Consider the following 23,872-nt stretch of genomic DNA (forward strand, 5'->3'; position numbering starts at 1 on the left):
CTGTTAAACGGAGAATCATTGTTAGCAAAACCAGCAAGGTTCATCTTCAGAAGATGAGAAGACAGATATTTGAAAAATACATTAACTGGGCTTCAGGTCCATAGCTAGGCCAGACAAAAAGCTCTAGAGGTTTACAAATTGGTCATTGCAGCGTCTGACATTTGGCTCCTAGAGTCCATCTATAGTTTTTAGTAATGAGAGTACTTGAAATAGGTAATGCAGAAACCTCCCTGTTAGGCCAGGAGCTGCTTAAAGAAGTATCCCAACATGAACATCTGAACAGAGAAACAGTTGGAATTCTCCCCTCTTCCTTCAAAGAGGAGAGTCAGAGCTGCAGTAGCAGAGTGAATTTACAAACCACAAGCTTGGGGTGAACTCCTGTTTGTACCCTCCCCGCTTCTTTCTTTTTTCCTTCCTTTTCCCGAGTTGGAGATTACCGATTACTCTCCTTTTAAAATGAAGCCAAATGAAGCAGCAGCAGAAGTGGTGCTTGCTCATCTTTTATGTTCTATCCAAATGTTGGGGGGTGCATGTCCAGTAAATGGAAGGCATGTCTTCCTCTGCTTGCGGACAGTTTGAACTCTTAGCATCTATGGCTGGGAGACTTCCCTAACTGCCAGGCTGGATGCTGGAACATTGCAATGCGCTTCAACCACGGTGAGAAAGCAATCCTGGACTGGTAGGGCTGGGGTGAGAGTACAAAGGGAATGTGGGGAATGTGATTTTTTGGTAGTCTCTTTTTTTTTCTTTTTTCTTTTTTTTTTTTTTCTTCCTTTCTTTTTTGCAGACTGTGATTAGACTGCTTCTTGGAGGAGTGGTAAGTGGACATTTGTAGGTACGGATTTCACCTCCCAGTATTTAAGTCTATAATGAGGAACATAAAGTGCATAAACACTCACGGAAGCAGAGAGAGAGAAACCTGCAATTACTCTTCTCTGAATATGCCGCCTCTGTCAGATGTTTGGCTAAAAGAACTACTTTTACAAAGCCCATTCCTAATTACTTGAGATTAAAATGTGTTTTTGCAGGATTAGCATTTAAAAGATGGGAGATACTCCATCACCTAAAATGCCGACCTATTCAGCTGCAGCCCAGTCCTCAGCATGACTACTGAGAGACAGAACCACTCAGTTATGTACCACTCTCTCCAGTTAATACTTTTTTCAGCATTTTAAAGTGCACACATTTATTCTTCAAGCAACTATGAACGAGGAATCCCATGAAGGATCTACCAGTGGGTAAAAATACATTAATTCAGCCAAACTCTGAAGTTATTTTGTGAAACAATCTGTTCTATACAATCTAAACAATCTATAGTAAAAGAAGGCTACAAACTGCCTTGTTGGAAAGTTTGCATAGGCTAATGCACAGCTTGAAATAAGCTATAGATCTTAAGCTTCAGCTAGGAGATGGTAGAAGGCCAGTTGGATGATGGATTTACCTAAGAATGCAAGACATTCCCCAGGTTTCTGGAAGTGGCATGGTTCAGCTCTGCAGGTAGCTGTGTACCAGTGAAGTCTAAACCTGCATAGCTGGTAGTCCAGAATGAGGGTAAGCATGAGGCAAAGGTGGCAAGCATCTTCAGAAACTGGAGTATTATTAGAATTACATGCCTCTGAATGCAGTTGTTGGTTTAAAAAAAAAAGTTTTCATGATTGAGTTTGTGATGCAACTAATGTAATGCTGAACATAGTCTTAGATGCTTAACAGAATCTTCACCAGATACTACAGTTTCCTGGATCACAAGATGTTGAATTACCCTGTAGAAGGCTGGTAAGGCTTGTCTCTAAAACAAACGCAGAAACATGTTGCCTATTTCATTTGGAAAGCAGAAGGCTTTCCAGTTGCTGTTTTAGTCAAACCTTAAACTTTCTTTTACCATCATAAATAAAATCTTCATAAAAGGTTTCTGTACAATTGAGAATGTAAAAATTACTGATTTTGGAGAGAATTTAAATACAGTGTGAACAATTTTGCAGTATGTACCTGTTGTAGTATGCAGATCAAATGTTTGAGTGTCTTTCAGAAGAGTAGATTGTTCCTCTACTGTTTTTAGTGATGATAGCTGTTTTTGTTGAACTTGACACGTAGTTAAGTCCTGCAATCACAGCATCATAGAATCGTTTCAGTTGGAAGAAACCTTTAAAATTGTAGAGTCCAGCTGTTAACCTGGCACTGCCAAGTCCACCGCTAAACCATGTCCCTAAGTGCCGCATCTACATGTCTTTTAAATACCTCCAGGGGCGGTGACTCAGCCACATCCCTGGGCAGCCTGTTCCAATGTTCGATAACCATTTTGGTGAAGAAATTTTTCCTAATACTTTGTGACCTAATGATATTTGTATGATGAGTTTAAGATTTGCTTTGAAATTCCAACCTCCAGTCTGGTGTTTACAAAAATACTCCTCCTCTGTTACTGAATCTCAGTCCACATGCATAGATCTTAGACATAAAACAAAAAAAAGGTTTTTTTTATGAAATCCTTTGCACTTCACTGTTTGAAGAATCAGGTCTCTGCTCAGAATATACTTTTGGGGAAGGCAGATTGTAGTGACAGGCTTGAGAATGAAAGGCAAGTTTTGAATGTAGTACTGTCTACAGTGAGCAGGCTCTCCAAAAGACCATGCTGCTTTTCCTTGAAGACAGTCATAAGAATATGCCTGTGGGAAATTGTCAGGACTATCAAACAGCGGGTTAAAATAACTGCTTTGCTCCCAGCTCTTGCATACTTCAGCATTAGGCTTTTAAGACCTGTCTTGTCTCAAAGGAAAAGAGCTGTTTCATGGTGTTCATAAATAATACAGACAGTATCTTGTCAGTTCCACAAAATACTCTGTCTCCTTAACCGTGTTACAGACTCATTTCAGAACGTTAGTACAGACAGTCTTTAATGGTCTGTCAGTTATCAAGATGTGCAAGTTCAAAATCTTACGGTACTTAGAACAGTCAACCTCCTGGCAACACTGACATCCTAAACTGGCATGCTAAGACATGAATTTTTTAGTAGTATGCTTGCATACTGCTGGGAAATGTGATTCTGAGAAGTGTTCTTGTTCACCAGCATAGGCAGCAGTGGGAGACATAAGCCGTACGTATGAATACACGCACATGTGTGTATACAGTGGTCCCACCATCAATGCAGGAAAACAGAAGTATAATTACACATTTTCTCCTCTTGTGCAAGCATTATTGTACAAACATTCTTCCCCAAAATTCTGCTCATACTTGAGCAAGTGCTGTGTGGTGGTGGTGTTACTTGTGCTGCATGAACAGGATGTGTCTTTTAGTAAGTGCATCTGCATATATGACAGATACTTTTGCCAAGTAGAAATACAGATGTTTGTCAAACTGAGTAGTTTTGTCATAATTAAATGTATACCTTCTTAATCAGGATAAGCACCTAACTGCATGTGTAATGTTTTGATATTTCTTTAAAACTTTTTTTAAGTCTTTGGAGTAATGTGCCTGCTCTTGGAGCTGATTATGTCAGCAACATGTGTTACACAATGAAGCTTTTGAAAGAGAGTTACAAATGAAAGCTAATTTGGAAAATGTCCATTTAGAGTAGTAAGTGTACTCTAATTTCAGAATATAAGAATTCTCCTGGGCTGCATCACAATTTACTGCTAAACCCATACAGCTTTTTGGAGCTCCTGTTTGTAAATGTTGTGTAAATTTCCATTATTATAATCCGAGGTGATTTTGGTGCATTAGTTGCTAATTCACAGCGAAATCCTATAATTTCTTAAGAAATAAATAACTTTTGTCATGTGAGTATGAATTACATGACCTAGTAGAATCATCTTATTGGTTAATTATCTCTCGTTAATCCTAGGAAGAATTAGACCTCTAAAGTAAAGAAAAGGTGGCAAGATACTTAGAGAGATGCCAAAAATGCTTGCGTATCTAATTCTGTAGTAATTTTTTCATGATTAAGGAAATTCTTCTAGTGTTCCATGATGGTATTAAATGATGGAGTTGTAAGAACCGATACATAGAACAACTACACAAAATGAAGAACCTGAAATTATGAACACCTAGGTCTGTTTAGAAAAAAGGAACATTTCTTTTTTAAAGAAATATTTTATTATTAATCTGAAATTTATGACAACAGAGTACTGATGATTAGGGGGAAGGGGGCAGGATACCATAATGGGAATGATGCCTAGGGGTATACATTGCTATAGACTAGTCCTTCTCCACAGAATTGGATTTTGCTTCTTTCAGGTTACTGACTCAGAAGAGACTTAAAGGTGTTGGTGCTTAACATGAATGTTTCATGCCCTGCTCAGATGAGTATGTCCCCTGGGAAGGTAGTTGGGTACTATTTCATCTTGTCAGTAAACTGCATAAAAACACCGGTAGGCTTTTTATTGGCATGCTTTTATTACTGTGGCATCATGAGAGATTTCCACTGATTGTGTTAGCAATCCGTCTCTCTAGGAGTGACCCTCTGATGTCTGACCGTGCCAGTCAGCTCAGATACTGCAAGCTGACAAGGTGGAATAGCTTGGGTGGAAACTGCCATGCAGTCCATTCTGCAACTTGCTTTGTGAACCTTGTTTGATAATTTTAGAATCAATTATGTTGCAGTTCCTGCCCTAGAAGAATGCATTTTATGCTGTGTTTAGTGTTTGCTTCTTCATCTTTTCACGTTTGAATTCTGGGCGAAAGTGGAGGGCAGGAAACTCTCTTCCTTTACTGTGACGCTCATCAACAAGATCAGAGGAGAAACTAAGGGCAAGGTTATCCACACCTTTTTTTCTATAATAACATGCATTTTTGTTTTCTTGAGGGTCATCCCACTAGCTTCTGAGTTTTTATTGCTTTAAGAAAGAAGAACTGAAATTGCATACAGTGCGCACAGCAGAAACACGGGTTTAGAAGAGTAGCAACAGAAAATGCATGTATTCAGTTTGTAGTACTGCATGCTTAAATTAAACAGGGTTGTATAAATTATATAATGATGAATTAAGACAGCTTTAGGGTTTGCTGCCTATTTTAACACCAGGGTTGGGGAGGAAGGAATAAATATGTAATGGAAGGTCCTGAATAGCAGGCATGACTCTAACCCAATGATGGTATGAGTTTGTTAAGATAAGTATTATGATAAAAATGGGCTCTGCAAGAGAAAGTATGAAAAGTGGAAATCTAACACTGTTTGTGAAACTTCTATGGGTTTTGGCAGACCCATTACAGTACTTTTTGAAACGAACAGGCAATGAAGCAGTTTCTTCTGTTGCTGGGTCTTAATCAGTGCTACCTGTGTCTGGAAGTGTTGCTTTTTTCTAGAAACCGCAGCAGTCTGTAGACATAGGCACAGATGCAACTTTCATTTTATGTAAAAGGTTACATTTAGACTGATTGACTGAATGAAGTAGGTAACATTTCAGTAGGTTTTCTGTTGCTATCTACTGGGTCATTCAATATCTTCCTTTGAGGCATGTCAAAGTTCTTTACAAACAAACCATACGTTGATGAAATTGGACTTCTCCTTTGTAATTAATGTACAGCCGTACCTACATGACTGTACAGACACACTCCATTTCTCCTTTTTTTTTTTTTTAAATTTTTTTTTTGTCAGTAGGTGCTACCCTTTCCCTAGTTACACAGTGGTTTTACAGCCTGAGGGATTGCATTCAGTATGTTATTGTCAAGGGCACATTGGCAAGCGGTGACATTATTTTCCTGGGATGGACAGGAAGGCAGAAAGATAAGCCAGCTTTGTTGGAAGTGTATGGTGGTTGCAAAGTAAAAAGCCTTGAACCTTATGATCGTAAAGATTATTGTGTCAGGTCGTATTTTTCCTCTTAGAGGTCTGTTCCTGTTATCAGTTTGAAAAGATAAAATGCAAGTTGTTTCTAGGCATAACCTCTTTTTTAACTATTTTACCATTGTTCATAGTAGCTGAAAGCACAAAAATGTAGACCTATTAAAAAATCCTTAATGTTAACTGCACAGATTATGTATATAAACAGGCCTATATATATTTATAATCATCCATAAGTAAACTTGCTCAAGTAAATACAGATAAGCCCACCCTTTCAAAATTCTCTGGTAGGAGGTTTGTTAGAATAAGTAAACTGTATTTAGAGAAAGAAGTTATCTTGTGGCCTTCTGGCTATTTTTTTCATAGTACAGGTATGTGCTCCTCTCTTATGCAGATGATTTTGTGATTTTGGAAGAGAGTTAGGAAGGTATGTTTAAGAACAATGTAAGATTTCTGTGAGTTCAGATGGGTTCCTGTGGGTTGGATGCCATTAGCTTCTGTAAAATGAAAACCAGACTCTTGGCTAAAAGTAAATGGGAGTTACTTCTTGGTAATTCTTGAATAAGATGTGTGTACAATGTCTGGACAAATTCTGTACTAAAGAACAGCAGTAGGAGGGTGTCCAGATGTTGATGATGTGAAGCACAGCTCAAGCTTTGATTTTCTTTTTCTAGCACAAGTGTTACATTGGTGTGAGGGAGTGATGGGACTGGGGTTCTCTGGGTTCAGGATCAGCACCAACAGCAGGCTTCTGCTGCTGCCCCTGCTTCCACACCATCTCCCTCTTTTCCACTCTTGTCTTGGCTTTATTCTTACTCCAGGTCAGCTGGGTCCATTTTTGCTTTGCTCTTGCCCGGGTGCCAGCCTGGGCTTGTCAGGACTGTAAGGGCTCGGAAGCTTCCCTGCCAACTTGTGCTGCCCTGGAGGGGGTCTTGCATAGAAAGATCCCCGAAGACTATGATTTGTATCTGTTTAGTTGCTCTGTGGAGGTCGAATATACACTGCCTTGGTGGTGTGGGTTATGCAGGCTGAAAAGGCTTGGATATGCTTCTAAATGCTATTGTGGTAAATCTCATTGAATTGGAAAAAGCAAATTTTATTTAGAGGCTGTAAAATGTGTCTAGCAAAGCTTAGGTACTAATAGCAAAAAAAACATTCCTGACACTAAGCGGCCTCACCTTACTTTTCCTGATACATTAGCTCCATGCTCTTAAAGCATCAAGGTGTTTTATTTGGGTTGTTGGTTTGTTTGTTTTTTTTAATTCTAGTACAAGTGTTCAGCAGTGATTAAATGTTTCCAACTTCTATTACTGAAACAATGGAATCACTTTGAAAAAACTTTAAAAATAAACATCTATCATGCCATTTTTAAAACCTCCAAATCTATGTGAAGTCCTCTTCCTGATATTTTTCATCTGAAAATTGCTATCATTAGTTTCTTGGGACAAAGATTCATTAAATTTCTAATGTCAAATATATAATCAGTCCTCAATTTACAGAGCTCATAACGGCCCTGTGATTTAAATAGACTATGGTACAATAACAATATCCTCTTAGAAATAGTAACTTATGATTTATAATCGGAAAGGTCTTCTCACATATAATCAGACAGGTCTTCTCAAAAGGCTAATGGTAGGTGTTGTTTTGAATGTAGGTTGGAATAAAGTATTAATCAGTTTATGTATACTTATTAACTTTTACACAGGGAAGTTCTGGATGTTTTACTGTACTTTTTAAATACTTTTGGTTTGAGAATCTCTGAAGTTAGGTTTCAGCCTGGAGTCAGTTTTTACAGCTGTAATAAATCCCCCACAAAAATGACCTGTTCTAGTGGAAGTGACAGCAAGACCTTAATCTAAATAGTGGAGTGGACCCAATATAAAAATTGAATAACTACTTAAAGAACTGTACCAAGTGACAGCTTTTCAAAATATGATGCTTTCTTTAAAAGGAAAAAAAAAAAGGGAAAAAGATTGCTGGGCAAATAGCAGAATGTTTAAATACACAAAATAAAGAGCAATTAGAAAGGGCTGTGATAGACTGTGTCCTGTTACTGAACTCTGCCTTTAAAGAAATGTTTCCAAATTGATTTTTAAGAACCGCCTGTTGACAGAAGGCAGTGCTCCTGCCAGCTTGACAGCTTGCAGGCTGCATGGCGTGATGGGGGACACTTGGAAAGAGCAGCTGTCCAAAGTGGGATTTTTCTGCCTGTTCAGAGGTTCTGTGACAATGACAGTGAGCCAGTGCCCTTGGGTCTAGGGAAAAAAGAAAATTGCCCTGGACTAAACGTTCCTAAACTTTAGTGGTGATTGCTGTGATGTTTAAACACAGCCTGGGAAAGAGCAAGTATGGGCAAGTACAGTGGTGGGGTGTGAAGTGATGATACCAAACAAAAGGGAAGTTCTGGCTTCTGTGTTAAGGTAGAGTGTCACCAGATGCAGCGGACAATTACTTGCCTGGTCCAAGTGCAGTAATTGCCAAGTTGGATTGTACTACATAGGCCCAGATTATGCAAGCTGGTAGGACATCACTATTTTCTTTGTATGGTGTTCCTTAAAGTTTGTGTTGGGTGGTTAATGCTGGTGGTTGGACCCACAGTCTGTAGGTGGTTTGGGGTTACAGGTGCCCTCCAGTGACTTGAAGGTTTATGTGGAATTCCTTGGTTTGCTGCAGACATCCTGCATCGTTTTGGGCCTTGTTTCCATACACGTTTCTAAGTCCATCTGTATGGAGGGGAGAGAGTTAGTTGCCTGCCAGGTGTCCTTCCAAAAGTCTCTTTAATGTTAAAGTACTAAATCAGAAGTGGGAGAGAAAGGATGTGAAAGAATGTAAAATCAAATGCATTAGCCTTGCCCAGCTTCTACTGCATGCATGCCTGTGTGAGATGCCTTATGTGTATATACAAGCCCATTGTCTTTGGACCAGTTTGCTCCTGTTGAAGTTTGCACCGCTGTGCCTTGCTGGTGAATGCAGCCCTTGCCACTCAAGACTGCACTGGCAGAACATACAGCTGGAGTTGGGTTGGTTCTGTTACTTTGTTGATTCCTCAAAGTTACACAAATGCCAGGCTTGAACTGTATTTCACCTTTATTTGACTCTATGCAAAACAAAAATAATTAACACTTCCTACATTTCACTTGTTCTGAAGATCTCATAAAAACGTTTTATTTTTGGGGAAAAAAAGATCTGTATGAGAAGCTTGTAAGACAAACAGCCACAGAATCATTTCTTGGCTGTATGAGAAGTGAATTATGATAAAATAGTTTATCATGGCTGATAGCAGAACGCTGATAAATGGTGCTGTTTTTTCCTGTGTTTGTCTCTGGGTTTGGGTTTCCATCCCGTCTCCCACCCTGTCCAAAGACAGCATGGACAAGAAACTGTCGTCATTGTAAACAAAACCAGATCTGTTGTGTGACATGGCATTTCCCCAGTCTGTCTCCTGCTTGTTTATACAGGTGCTTATAGAGGAATGTGTGTATTCTAAGTAAAGCATTAGACCTGATAAACACAGAAGTGAAGGGGTCACATTCTAGAAATGGTGCTCCTCATCAACACTACAGCATTTTAAAGCTGCAAATATAGGCTATTATTTTTCCTTTCATGTGTGTTACCAACACTGGAAATACAGACTTGTCAGTGTCCTTTGAATGTGTTTGTGTATTTAGCTGTTAAACTTTTCTCCACAGCTCAGCTCTTTCCCAGTGTCAAGGCTCACTCACATTTTCATGGAAAAAATTTCACATACCAGAGTTGCAAGTGTATTGTTTTTTTCAATCACTTTTTTAAAAAAATATTCTATTAACTACACCTGCATCTTGTAATGGTGTCTCTTCCTGTTTTGTGGAGAAGATATTTTATAAGCAAAAATAAATCTGAGTGGGTATGACAATTAATGTAGATACCATTATGACAGCAGAAGTCTGTGGTTCCAGTCCTCCCTCGTACATGGATCCCAAGGTTTGCCTTTGCTCTTGGCTGTAGGGGGGTCATCAGGGACAGCAGGGTGAGAGTTGGAGACTGTCTAAACAGATGCTTTTTGTCAACAAACATCCTTTTCATCTCCTTTTGAAAACACTTTTTTTTGGGTAGCAATATCAACATCCCTGCTAAGGATGGGAAGTCATGGCGTTTACTCTTGTTGATTTAGCATAGTAAGAGTGATACGATTTTTGTAATACACATTGAAAACATAGTTTGAGGAAAATTGTAGAACTCTTTACTCATCCAAGAACTATACCTGTTTTGAAGGCTTATGTCCATTATTTGTAAGAAAATAAGATGTTGATTGTTTTTCTTGCATATGTCATTTCCTGCTATGCTATACAAATGTTAAGACGTATACTTCATGGGCGTTCAGTTCCTGCAAATACCCCAGACTCCGCAGAGGGATTGTTCAAGGTTGCATTCAGTCACATCTGTCTGCCAACAGTGATGGAGGCAGATTTCATCTTGTTGACTGTTCTTGACAGACTTCATCTTAACACCTCCCTCTGCATTTTCAAGGCTTTATTTTCAGCTATTGATCTAGTTTTTCTGGACACCTAAAATTTCAGAAAGAAATGAATGCTAGTTAGTTAAATAATATAGGCTTAAATCTTAAAACTTCAGCTTAAATCCTGAACATAGCATAGCAGACTTTGTAGATGGGTGAGTGAAATACATTCATAATTGAGGTATGAAAAATAGTTGTGAAATTTTCAAGTGTATTTGCTAGTTCTAACATGTTTGTGTATTTTCATTTGGATTTACACTCCTAATGAAGGTCTGATGAGACGGAAAGTTTCTCAGCAGGTGAATAAATAAAAACAATAAATGATAAGACTAGTAAACAGAAAAAAGAGAAAACCTGGAGGAGAAGCTGGAATGGCACTGTCCCAAGTTTGAGCAGAGGAGGCAGGTTAATAGGGCAGTATTTTTGAAGAGGTCTTTTCCTCATGATTTTTTTTTCTGTTTCTTTAGATGTGTGCAAAGCCTAATACTTTTTTTTTCCCAGTCATTATGACTAAAGGACTTCCAGTATAACTGGAGAAATTGTATTTTTCCTGTCCAGCTAACTTTCAGATTTCCACTTAAGTACATCGTCAAGTGGAATTGCATTCATACAGCCATTTGGGCATCTCAGTATGAAAGGTTAATGTTTAAGTTTGTTCATCCTGGGGAGACTTTCACTATGAATGGATGTGTAATTTTTGTTCTCTTCAGCTGTAGCTGATCTGGTGGCAAGCTATTAAAGAAAGCCATGTCTAGTTTTCATGAGGATGGTTTCAGCTTTGATTTTTAAAATATTTTTTGAGGTTTTTTTGATTAGTGTTGTTTTGGACAGCCAAAAAAAGTCTGTTTGGAAAGCTTGCACTGTGTGGAATGTGTAGTCTCCCTGCTGAAATTAAAACTCAGAGGGGGTAACAGAATACTCCCTGCCGTCAGTGCATTGCCAGCCTGAAGAAAAAACAAACACGCTTACTGAGAACAATGAACATTCCTTGAAACCCTAGGAGACAGATTTTTGCCTTTTTTTTTATTTTATTTTTCTTTTTTTTTAAAGACAAAAAAACAACCCTCTGAGGTCTTCAGGCCCAGGTGGCAGGTCTCAGGGGCTTCTTGCCCCTTGTCATTAGGTTGGTGCCTTGCTCAGGGCATAAGGGCTGCAACTGATTTGCATGTATGTTTTGGAGTTGTAAAAAATGAGCTCCTACCAAGATATTTTCCCTTCCCCCCTCCTCCCCCGCCCGTTTGACCTTCTCAGTACAATTCCAGTGATTCAACTCTGACTTTCATTGATGTTTTCGCACTGCTTTTCTAACCTACTGGGCTTTACACCTCCAAATACATTTTATTTAGTAGTAACCCAGAAATGCATCTGAACACTTGAAAGACTTGCAATTGCCTGTTAGAGGGTTTGAGGTGCATGAGGGCTTGAGACTGCCAGTTTTCTGGTTCAGCTTTGCCCCACTTCAGGGTCCTTCGTATGGCAACCACTCTGTACTATACATCCCTGAACTGAAATCTTTCCTTGCATATAAGCAATTTCCACTGCTGTTCCCTTGTTTTCAACTTCACTGAAGACTGGCGGCAATAATTCAGTGTTCGGGTAAATTCTTGATGTTCAGAAGATATGCAAGCAGGTCAGAGGGCAGGTCACAGCTTGAGAATTAGATGTATTTGGATGTAGAAACCTGCTCTGTCATTAATTATCTGTGTTTTTATTAAGATAACTGGAAATCAAGTTGCTTGATTAGTATTAATAACTGCTTTAGAATACGATATGAGAGTAAGCATTTTTCATGGCATTCTTTTTGGCTTACGTTTACAGGCCTGAAGATTTTTAAGGACATTTATCCTAAACATGCATGAAGAGAGCTTTTATGTGCTTGCAGTGAGATTGCTCTGCTGTATGAGATCATCCTAATGTACTTTCATCAAGAGATACTGCTTTTTTTATTAGGTTATTTAATTTATATTTTGTTGCTGGAGTGTTCCTGAAACCTGTACTGTAAGCTTCAGAACTCATGAAGTTAAATTTTCACTGGATTTATCTCATTGACTGACTTTGGTGCCTCAGTAGATGGCTGTTCTTTATGAAGCTTTCTGCAGCTGGGGCAATTACAAGGAATTACTCTTTGTAGGTTCCCTGGCATTTAATAATGTGGGACTTGGAGATACTGAATCAATGTAAAATATAATGAAGAAATAAATTAAAGTCTTTGCTTTGAAGATAAAGTGTCAAATCTACAAGAAGAGGTGTGATATGGATTGTGAACAAATGAGGGGAAAATAAAACTAAATGTGTAGCTCATGAGCTCAAGCAACTCAACATCTAGAGGCTGTGCTGACAGCAAAGGAGGTGAGAAGAAACTGAGAAAGCTGAGGGCCTGAACCACAAAGTGTTCAACACCTACAGCTGTATTTAGAATCACAGAATTGCTTAGGTTGGAAAAGACCTTTAAGATCATTGAATCCAACCGTTAACCTAGCACTGCCAAGTCCACCACTGAACTATGTCCCTAAGCACCATGTCTACACACACGTCTTTTAAGTACCTCCAGAGATGGTGACTCAGTCACCTCCCTGGGCAGCCTGTTCTAATGCTTCACCACCCTGTCAGTGTAGAAATTGTTCCTAATATCCAATCTAAACCTCTCCTGGCACAACTTGAGGCCTTTTCCTATGGTCCTACCAGTTGTTACTTGGGAGAAGAGACAAACACCCACTTGCCTACCACCTCCTTCAAGATGGCTGTAGAAAGCAATGAAATGTCCCTTGAGTCTCCTTTTCTCAAGCTAAACAACCCCAGTTCCCTCAGCTGCTCCTCAGAAGACTTGTGCTCCAGACCCTTCCCCAGCCCCGTTGCCCGTCTCTGGACACGCTCCAGCACCTCAGTGTCCCTCTTGCAGTGAGGGGCCCAACTCTGAACACAGCGTTGGAGGTGCAGCCTCACCAGTGCCGAGTACAGGGGGACGATCACACCCCTGGTCCTGGTGGCCACACTGTTTGTGGTACAAGCCAGGATGCTGTTGGCCTTCTGGGCCACCTGGGCACACTGCTGGCTCATGTTCAGCCGGCGCCAGCCAGCACCCCCAGGGCCTTTCCCACCAGGCACTTCCCCGCCGCTCTGCCCCAGGCCTGTAGCGTTGTGTGGGGCTGGTGTGACCCAGGTGCAGGACCCGGCACTTCTCCTTGTGGAACCTCATACGATTGGCCTTGGCCCATCGATCCAGCCTGTCCAGATCCCTCTGCAGAGCCTTCCTGCCTGCCCTCCAGCAGATCAATGCTCCCTTCTAACTTGGTGTCATCTGCAAACTTACTGAGGGTGCACTCGATCCCCTCATCCAGATCATTGGTAAAGACGTTAAACAGAACTGAACCCAGTGCTGGGCGCTGGGGAATAGCACTTGTGACCAGTCACCAGCTGGATTTAACTGCATTCACCACCACTCTTTGGGCCTGGCTATCTAGCCATTTTTTTACCCAGCAAAGAGTACAGCAGTGCAGCCTGTGAGCAGCCAGTTCCTCCAGGAGAATACTGCAGGGAACAGTGTCAAAAGCTGTACTGAAGTCTAGGTAGGCAACATCCACAGCCTTTCGCTTATCCACTAAGCAGGTCGCCTTGTCATACAACAGTCAGGTTTGTCAAGCAGGAAAATACCTGCTGGCTGGGCCTGATCCCCCAGTTATCCTGCACATGCTGGGTGATTGCACTCAGGATGATCTGCTCCATAACCTTCCATGGCACTCAGGTCAGGCTGACAGCCCTGTAGTTCCCCGGATCCTCCTTCCCTCTTGTAGATGAGTGCCCATTTACGACTGCTGATAAATGATGCGAAGTTGCTCGGTGAGCACTCCCACCAGCTCCCTCAGTACCCTTGGGTGGATCCCATCCAACCCCATAGACTTGTGCATGTCTAAGTGGAGCAGCAGGTCACTAACTATTTCCCCTTGGATTACGCGGCTTCATTCTGCTCCCAATCCCTGTCTTCCAGCTCAGGGCACCAAGAACCCTGAAGGTAACTGGTCTTACTGTTAAAGACGGAGGCAAAGAAAGCATTAGTACCTCAGCCTTTGCCTCAGCCTTTGTGGCAACGTTCCTGGCCACATCCAATAAAGGATGCAGATTCTCCTTGGTCCTCTTTTTGTTGCTACTGTATTCATAGAAACATTTTTTATTGTCTTTTATGGCAGTAGCCAGATTAAGTTCTAGCTGGGCTTTGGCTCTTCTGATTTTCTCTCTGTGTAACCTCATGACATCCTTGTGGTTCTGACTTGAAATCTGTTCAGACTGTTGGTACTAGCCTGGCTGATCAAGCTTTTGAGATATCTTTTGAATTTTGAAAATGGGTAACTTGCAGGGGGAAGTGGGGTGGTGGTTCCCTTCATTGGGGTAGGAATTGCCAAAACTGACTCTCTTATCTTGTGCGTGTTTTGCCACATGTTATAAATAGTTGTGTAAAAATTCAGTGCACGCAAGAGATGCCTGTGGCAGCAAAATATAGTCTTACAGTGAATTTCCCCTAGTATCACGGTGTTCTTCAGCAGTGTGACATGTTGTTTTTCTTACTTGGATCTCAGACCATCATATCTTTTTCTAGCCAGAGCTGTTAATTAACTGTATGGATTGTGGATTCTCAGATATTTTCCTAAATGTTCTGTGCCTGATTAAAAATCACTGTATTTTTGGGACCAGCTTGTTAAGCAGTATTTTGGGGTTTCGTAGCACGTGAGATTTTTGGAGTTGACTGTGTGGTTAATGTTATTGACTGTATGATTAATATTATTGGTTGCCTTCTCTAAAGAACCAGATTTTAAGATGCCTGTCCAAAGCTCTATTTACAAGTATGATTACATGTACAGTGTTGAACAGAGCTCAAAACCATAGATGCTTTTGAGCCCCACATTTTCTAGTTTTCTCAGGTTTTTCCCCTTCCATTTTTTCTCTTCCAGTTGTCTCTGTATCATTAATCTTTCTTTATACATTTTTGAATGCATCTTTTTTTAATTACTTTAGGCACTTATTTATTGTATTAATTATTGTATGAAGCCAATATTGAAAACTCATTAACTTATTTTAAAGGTGGCACTATGCAACCTCAGTGATTCTACCATTTGATACGCTTTTTTTCAGATTGAAGATGGGAGCAAAGCTGCAGCTGTGGACAAGTTACTGGCTGGGGATGAAATTGTTGGCATCAATGATGTGGGCCTCTCCGGCTTCCGACAAGAAGCAATCTGTCTGGTGAAAGGTTCACACAAGACGCTGAAGCTTGTAGTAAAAAGGTAAGCTTGTGTCGTTCAGCTGGAAAACCAGAAGTGTTCCAGGTTATAAGCTACTGGGCAAGTAAATTTGCCAAGATTCGGCAAGATAATGACTTTCATTTAGTGTTACTAATGTGCATGTTCTGTGATTTTACCTTCTCCTTGAACACAGACCCTTTATGGAAGATGTGAGGAGAGGTGGCCTATTGATCGGAGCAAAAACTGAGGCAGTGTATTCTGTGTATACTGTTCTGATTTGATGAGTTGGGACGCTGTTCCTTTCTGTCCTCCTGAAGTGCCGAGCCTGAAGCAGGCTGCGTGACCAGTCCTGCGTCCGTGCCTTTGGTGTGCGGACACTGGCAGTGCTTTTCATGTGTTTCCTGTCCGGGCCAGTTGTGCTGTGAGGAATGGGTTACATGGGAAAAAAAACATTTTCCCACTTTGTGAGAATATTTGAGGTCTCAAGCATTTCTTATGTGGTTTCGGTAAAGAGTACTTTGTTTTGTTATTAGTCAAGAGGAAAAACTGAAACAGTTTATCAAAACAGAACACATTTTGGAAGCTTTTTGTTTTGTCATTTTGACTTAGAATTTTTGAGTTCACGCTTTTTTTACTAACTTGAATTAAAAATAAGTTTCATTAAATAATTTTGACAAAAGTTATCAGATGTTAAAGTAGGTTAAATCTTACAACTTCTGAAAAAATTCAAACCAGGAAATTTGAACAACAAAATCTTTCTCATTAATTTCCTACTCTGAAGAATCAGAACTTTCTAATTTTTATCAAATTATACCAAGCAGTCTTTTATGTCACGTGAGCATCTTGGGTGTATCAGTTAGAATTAAAAAATAATTTTGTTGCAATACAGAAAATATTGAAATTTGGGGTTTGACAGGTATGATGATCCAGTCTGTAAATATAACCAGTGTTTGAGGCCATCCTAAATCAGGACTGTCTTTTGTAAAATAGCACCGATAGATAGGAGAGGTACAAAAGCATGCTTTTCACCTCTGGTTTAAGAAGGTGGTTTTGACAGAAGGAATTATGGGAACCCGAATCTCTTTCACAGGTGATAGTTTATATCATCACCAATACCTAATTCTGGAAGGTATTCCAGTATTTTTGTAGTACTAAGCTAATAAATGCAAACCAAAATGCATTCACAACTATTATAAATCATGTTGATGTTCAGCAGTTTCAACTGGCACTGACTATTCCAGTAAAAGCACTTTTGTTAGCAGAGGTTACATCAGTTGTTTCTGTCACAGAAAGTAAGAAATTCAGGGTTGAGAAGTTTTATAGACACGGAAGAATCTGCCAAGACAGCAAGTCCTAATTACTATGAAAAACTTCAGACCAAGTGGAAAGATTCCCTCTTTCTTGGTGTTTTTCAGTTGTATGACAGTAACATGCTCAGAATCTGTGAATACTGATCTATCTATGGAAATGGCAGAAAGTCTGATGCTGAAATACCCTCATAAGAGAGACAGCTATGCCATTTTTGTCATTCACAAGTGCTTCACTTCATGTGTGTGATTTTGGAGAACTTTCACACAGCTAATCGAGCAGTGATTTGCTGCTGGGGATTTGTGGCCACTCTGTGCAGGCAGCAGCCCCATTGCTATGCATGCCTGCGTGCAGTTTGGTGCAAAGCTGATGGATTTTCATCAGTCCTTTCTCATCCCTCCTCTTTTTCCTTCCCTAGCCCATGTGCAGCAGGCAAAAGCAATCTAGCTGTTCTAGCCAAGAGGCTGAAATAGTGGCTGTTGTTAGGGAAAACATTTTTGTCTTAAATTCGTGAAGACTTCCATAGCTCCCAAAAGAACCAATAGCTTTTTGGGTCATTGACAAGCCTGCATAATATTAAATGAAATTTCATAAAACTTACTGAATGAAATTAGCTAGGGGTTTTGTCTGTGGTTTTTCAACTTTGCTCTCTCTCTTGGAAAGTTGCCTTAGGACATCAGTCCTTTGACGGTCAGAAACCTTTTAACATCCAGTCTTTATTCTTGGCCAGCTTGTTCTCATGCACTGCTGTCTGTGTGCTGAAATAGCTTTTCTTTTCCTGTTGGAAGTTCAAATGATGCAGGTTTTTATAAAAGACTCGTTGCATGCTTTCTTTCAGAAGTTATGGTTTGAACAACAGTATTGTTTTGTTTTGTTTGCCCTAAATCTTAGGCTGAATTTTTATGAGTGCTTTAAACAGTCCTGGTTTTAAGCAAACCAGTTGTTTAGTCTTTGTATGAGCACTCTTGCAGGTCTGGATTGAATTGGATCAGGGAACTGATCTGACTGCAAAATTACTTGGGGAAGTAGGTTTTCAGCTGGATAGGACCACCACTAGGCAGGGGCAGTCTGCACTTTAATTAATTACAGCAATCTTGAAATGTCTGCCTTAGCATTTTTAGACTATTTCAATCTTCTTTAGATCCACCCTTACTGTTCTCTTGGGAGACGGGTGATAGTCCCACAATTCCCTTTCATTGAGTTACATATAAGATGAAATATTGATCTGCAAGTCATCTTGGCATCTTTTTGTCTGCTTGCCGTCTGTCCTTTGTCTAGTGCTGTGATGTTCTGTATAGTGTTAATTTAACATTTAATTCCCTGTGGGTGTCAGCGTGAAAATCTGAAGCACAAAATAGACAAATGGTTTGAAGTTCAACAACCCAATCCTGAAGGTTAAAAGAATCTTTGTTTTAATTATGTTTGCCCTTGCTATATGTGAGAGTTAGCTTGGGAAGCCAAGATGTGGGTTTTTTACTGAAAACTTTTTTCACCTAGGGTTGTTTGTGGTACCTATTTCTAGACTGATGCAGAAGTGAAAAGCAACTTTTTAAAAACTATCATGATGTGAAAAAATTACTTTTTAAATAAATTCTTCTGGAAGGCAGTGAACTTACTTCCTATGAATGTCAGCAGAATTCAGAAAAGTCAGGCTTTATTTGTCACCACTGAGAAGCATATCCATGTCAAATTTCTCCATACGGGTCACTCCTTCATGCAGTAACACTACATCCTGATCTTACATTGATTCAGCTATTTCTGTACCTGGGAAGCAGGAGGGCATGCTGTTTTCAGTTTAGAAGTCTCATGTGCCTACAGCCAAGACCAAGTGAAAAAATTTTGCCATAGTGAGTAACATGTTTCATTCACAATAATTAGTTCTTGACTGTGGCAAAGGTTTCTCAAGGGGCTGGTGCTGTTAAGCAGTGGTAGCTGGCTTCCACAAAATTATTTTTATCCACTGTTTTTAAAGAATCTGATGCTTGACTTGCACAGGGAAAGTAACATTGGTCTCTAAATAAAAGTGCCTGCAGCACCAAATACTCAGCATAAACTTGCTAGCTATCAGCATACAGGCTTTGGTTTTTCTATTTTTTGGAAACATTGCATAGCTGTGGTCTAAACCAAATCAGGACTGTGCAACTGGCTCAACAACAAACATGATGTGTAAGTAGCTTATATATATTGATGGTTGAGCAAGTGCATTGTGCTTCTGGTTTTGGATTAAAAGAGGACTCAGGAGGCTTCATGTTGCTTTCTCAAGTGGATTTGTCAACACATCTTAATTACATGCTAGTTCATCAGTGTAGTAGTGAGTCATTTCTTAAGTAAATTCCTTTCTTAGGAAAATGGAAAGGAAACTGCTGAGGACATTTCTTACAGGAATTGTATGTGAATTTCTCTTGTTTTGTAAAAGATGTGTGCATGTCTGTGTGTGCACATGTAAAATTGCTCTGAGTGTTGATACTGAGGTGGTTACCTTATTCAGTCTGATTTAACTGTTCTGCATGTGCTTCTAACTTAAATTCCCTTCATAGTTAATAAATATAATCTCCATTCCTTTGCACATGCTAGACATAAGAGTATGCCACAAACCCATTAAAGTTTGGAACAACTTTTCACTATGAATTCACGAGACACATTAAACTGTTAAAAATAGACCCATAGGTGATGCTTCCGTTTGTGGTTTATTCATGTTAAAGTGAGGGTGGAATTACATGGCCTTTGGGAGCCACCCTGAGAAGTTGTGTGGGCTTGTCTTGTTGGCTGCTTAAATCATGTGTTAGTGGCAGTGGAAACAGGTGGGCAGGGGAGAGAGTAGCCATAGACTTCTTTTCCTCAGAGTCTGCTGGTGACACAAAGCTGACCTTCAGTTTAACTTGACCAACTCTGCAGGTACTGCCAGTGCCTGAGAACCAGCCTTGACGTTCTGGAGTAGTTCTGGTCATGTTGCATACACATGTGAGCAGGCATCTTTTCCCTTCCGTAGCGTTTATTTTCGTGCCTTTATGTAGCTGAAGTGAAGATGTTTTTGCAGTGCTGAGAAGTCCTTTGTTAGAGGAGAGGGGAAGAGTGAGAGCAAACACACTTGCTGTCAGAAGCCTAGCATGAATGCTGAAACTTAACTGTGTGGAATCCTAGTAAGGGAAGTGAATGTCATGATATGTGAACTATAAACACCTAGACATGGAAAGTTAGGGTGATCTTTATTTGCATGGCACTTCATGAAGACAGCCAGCCATTGAATTGAAGCACAGCAGGAGGAGAGTTTTTAATGAATGTCCCAAGGGCTTGGAGATTGTACAGTATTATCTCAGAGACCTGAGCAAAAATGAAGGTGACGGCTATTTACAGTGCTCATATAGGAGGTTACTGAAATTTTGTCATGTACTGAGTGGAAACATGCTCAACACCACCTGTGACCTGTAGTGGATTTTGTGTAACTTACCAAAGGTATCCTAGTCTTACCTATTTATGACTTGTGCAGCAGCTAGCTGCGCACTTCATAGCCTCTTGTGACTGCAAGAGTACTCTGAAACTTGAAAATATCAATTTGTGAGATGACTTTAGAAGATAAGCCATTTGTGTTTTCTGTACAATTTCAAGATACAGATGGAGGGTGCCTCTTACCTGTGTTTGGCCAGTTGGTAGTTCTAGTCTTACAGGTACTAAAATAGTTAGTATGGGAAACAACTAGAAAAATATGTGTAGTTTTAAAGATTTTAAGCAAGTATTATATGTATTTAGTCCACAGTTATGGTTAAGTATTGTTCGGAAAACCAAATGCATTTGAGGAGAGCTGCTGATGAGTAGGAGTAAAATCTGTTTTGCTGTTAAACTGGATTTCATTGCTTCTGGAACTAGAATTTGTTATGGCAGAACAAATAGCAGTGATTTCTCTTTTGTTGCCCAGTAGCCGTAATTCTTCCTTTTTGAAAATTAACCTTGACCTTAACTGACCAAGAACAGATCTTTATTTTTAATGCCTGTATTTCCAGCCAGAGTTTGGGAATAGGTAGGACACTGCAGTAAGGCTTGCCAGGGCTGTATCTGCATACACGTACCATTGCTGGACAAAGTAAGCAGGTGTGATACCCCATCGCTACCCATGTCTCTTGGCATTGACGTGGGTGTGGAACAGCATGTGCCTGTGCAGATCTTCTGTATACATGCTTTGGGAGTGGGTATTCTTAACAGATGCACACAGCTTTAAAGTTCAAGGTTGGAACATTTCTTTGTGACTGCAGTTGGTGGAAGGGCTGTTAAATTCCTGTTTTGCAAATTCACTTGAGAAACAGATCAGTGTGTTGCTGTAGGACCACTCTTTTGCTTTAAGCAGGATGGCTGGTATTAAATGTGTGCCAAATAGGATGTCCTATCAGCCCCTGCTCCCAGCTGAGTCTTGTGATGGAGAGAGGAGAAAGGGTATGTGACAGGGCATCACTGGGCTGGGGCCCTCTGGTTCTCTCCTTTGGTGCTGCCCAGTGAGCTACCGTGGCTCATAGGGGGATGGCAGGAAACCAGATAAGCACAAACATAACTTTTCACACAAATTGCACAGCACTTACAGGCCTGGTTAAGGAGCCCTTTTTCTTTACAAAATTAAAAAATGTAGCCTGTAAAGCTTGAATAATAGAAAGCCAACAGTACAAACCGATGTCACCATGTTTTACCAGGTCAGTTCCTTTAGGGGAATGTTACAGACATTTCCTTGTAGGCAAAAAGAATCCTCTATAATTTGAAAATGCTTATTCAGAAGGTTACTTGTGGCAACACTATTCAGTTTTGTGAAGTAATTACCAAAATTGAGCAGTGTTGCTTTTTTGTGGAATGGAATATGCATCAGACAGTAACAACCTTTGAGTCATGACTGGGTTTTAGGTTGGTTGTTTTTTTTCCTTCAGTCCTGCATGCACTTGTTGGAATGGTTAATTTTGAGCATGAATAGTCTCATCCAATTTAGTGAGAGCACTCACATGACTGAAGATGAAAAATTATACAAGTGCTTACAGGATTTAACCATAGCTTTTTACCAGGTGGTACATTGGATTTATTCTTAAAACTGCTTTCCACTGGTAAATTTCAGTGCAGGTGGTAGAAACTGTAATATCTAGCCCCTTGAGTGAGAGGGGGAAGCAGGTGAGCCTTCTAAAATTTTTTTGGGGGTGAAGACTTACTCATTTCACCTAGTACTTTCACATGTACACACTGAGAATTTTTGGGGGTTTTGATTGATAATACTGTAGATCTGTGCAGACTCCTGACTGAAACAGAATTGTAACCTTATCCATTAAAGACCAAATAAGTAATGTTTTTATGTCAGGAATCTTTGCACTCGGAAGGAATGCTTCTGTGTATGTTGCATGTATTTTGAAATACTGAATTGTTTGGAGTTGCTATTAAACAATTAATAGTGTTGCGTATTTTAAACACTGGTCAAGAACTTTGACATGCACATGTGCAACTTCAGGAGAGTAGTAATAATACTCCTGTTTCAGCGTGGTGCTGTTCTCCTTGTGATACTTTTAGGTTACGTATTTCATCTCCTGAAGATTAAATGACTGAAAAGATTGAGAACTTGGATGCTTCTTAAATGTTTCAGTGTCAAGTAGCCTACCACATTGAGTGTAGAGATTTTATGCTTTACTTGGTCGTAACTACATGTGAATCTTCCAACTTGAAAAGATTGTAAAAAGGTTTCTAAATAATTTCTGAATCCAACCCTGAACTCCAGAAATACGACCACCTAAAAGAAGGGCAGGAATGTAAGACTGTTGCAGCTTTAGTTACTGAATAACTGAACAAATTTGCATCTTATCTCTTACACAAGAAACACAGTATTTTATGGTCATTGCGGCTGAATCTGCATAATACTGGATCACCTGGCAAGACAAAGTCTGATGGAGAGACACAGCTACCACGCTGCTGAGTTATATGGCCCTTACGCTTTTAGTCCGGCTTCATGCTGAGTGCAGAGGGAAGGGTGGAGTGACAAAAGCTGGGGTTTGGGGAAATTTCTGCTGGGTTGCAATTGAAATCAGAGTCAGTTCTTTGGTCTGGCTCATGGAGCAGCCTTGCCAGCAGGTGGGCAGCTGCACCAGGGGTGGCATCTGATAGGGAAGAAAGTGCTCTGGGGGGATGGTAATGTCTTCAAAATCTGATCTGGCATGGGACACGTCAGAACAAAATAGCATTCCCAAGTAAATCTTGAAGCATCTCAGCTCGTGGTGGTGTTCTTTGTGGAGGCTCAGTAATTTGTATCATGTGGCTGTAGTGTTTTAACCAGGAATGAGACAACTGAGGCTGGGCTGCCTCCTGAAATGCACTGGGACTGGGGGAGCTCTCTTCCCAGCTCCTATTTGTGGGTCACCTTGGACATGGTTAGGTAAGTCACAGCTGAAATCGGTGTGGGAAGGCACTACACCTGTGTAGAAACACCCGTATGTGGAATGTGGTTTCTGAGGAAACTCAATTCATTCGGGACAGCTATTGAACGGTAGCTCTTTGTGGTAAGTGGCTGGGAGGCAAAAACACCTATTGTTTCTGGCCACAAGCAACACAAGGGTTTCCATGGCCCTGTGCTCCAAGGACAGGGCAAGTTCCTTCTTGCTGAAGGCAGCATGTTGGGCTGGTGTAGGCAGCTGCCTGCTGCTGTGCTTGCTAACTCTGTCCTGGGCAAAGGTGGTGGTGGGGAGCATGTCCGAGGGCTGCTCTGCTTCCTGTTCCTTGCTTCTGATCCTTAGCCTCAGCCATGGTGAGACAGCCTAAAATCCCCTGTGTATTTTGGCTCCTGCTGCTACTGTTAGAGTTTGCCCAGTCAGAGACTGCATTTTTCTTCAGTGTTACTGATGAATTAAGCCTTTTTTTGTATTTATGTTAAAGGTTAATTTCTTTAGCGCCTTACTTACGTAGCATGGTAATTTCCAAGATATTTGAAAGTAACCTATGCTGGAACCCCTGTTTATAGCTGATTTTCTAATCTGTGAAGCATTTTAGATGTTTCCAGATGATAAATACTGATTAAAAAAAAAAAGTTTGATTATTCTTTAGAGGAGTTCTGATAAA

General features: G+C 40.3%; 1 protein-coding gene across 2 annotated transcripts in view; it reads left to right on the top strand.

The window, feature by feature from the left end:
- The window catches only part of SHROOM2 (shroom family member 2), a 128,052-nt gene that overhangs the window by 37,416 nt on the left and 66,764 nt on the right, over window positions 1-23,872 (top strand). For both annotated transcript variants that reach the window (XM_055802226.1, XM_055802225.1), the window contains exon 2: window positions 15,390-15,541. In XM_055802226.1, the coding sequence (XP_055658201.1) occupies window positions 15,390-15,541 (152 nt within the window). The remainder of the gene's footprint in view (window positions 1-15,389; window positions 15,542-23,872) is intronic.

This window comes from Falco peregrinus, chromosome 4, assembly GCF_023634155.1.
Source record: "Falco peregrinus isolate bFalPer1 chromosome 4, bFalPer1.pri, whole genome shotgun sequence".
Classification (NCBI taxonomy): Eukaryota; Metazoa; Chordata; class Aves; order Falconiformes; family Falconidae; genus Falco; species Falco peregrinus.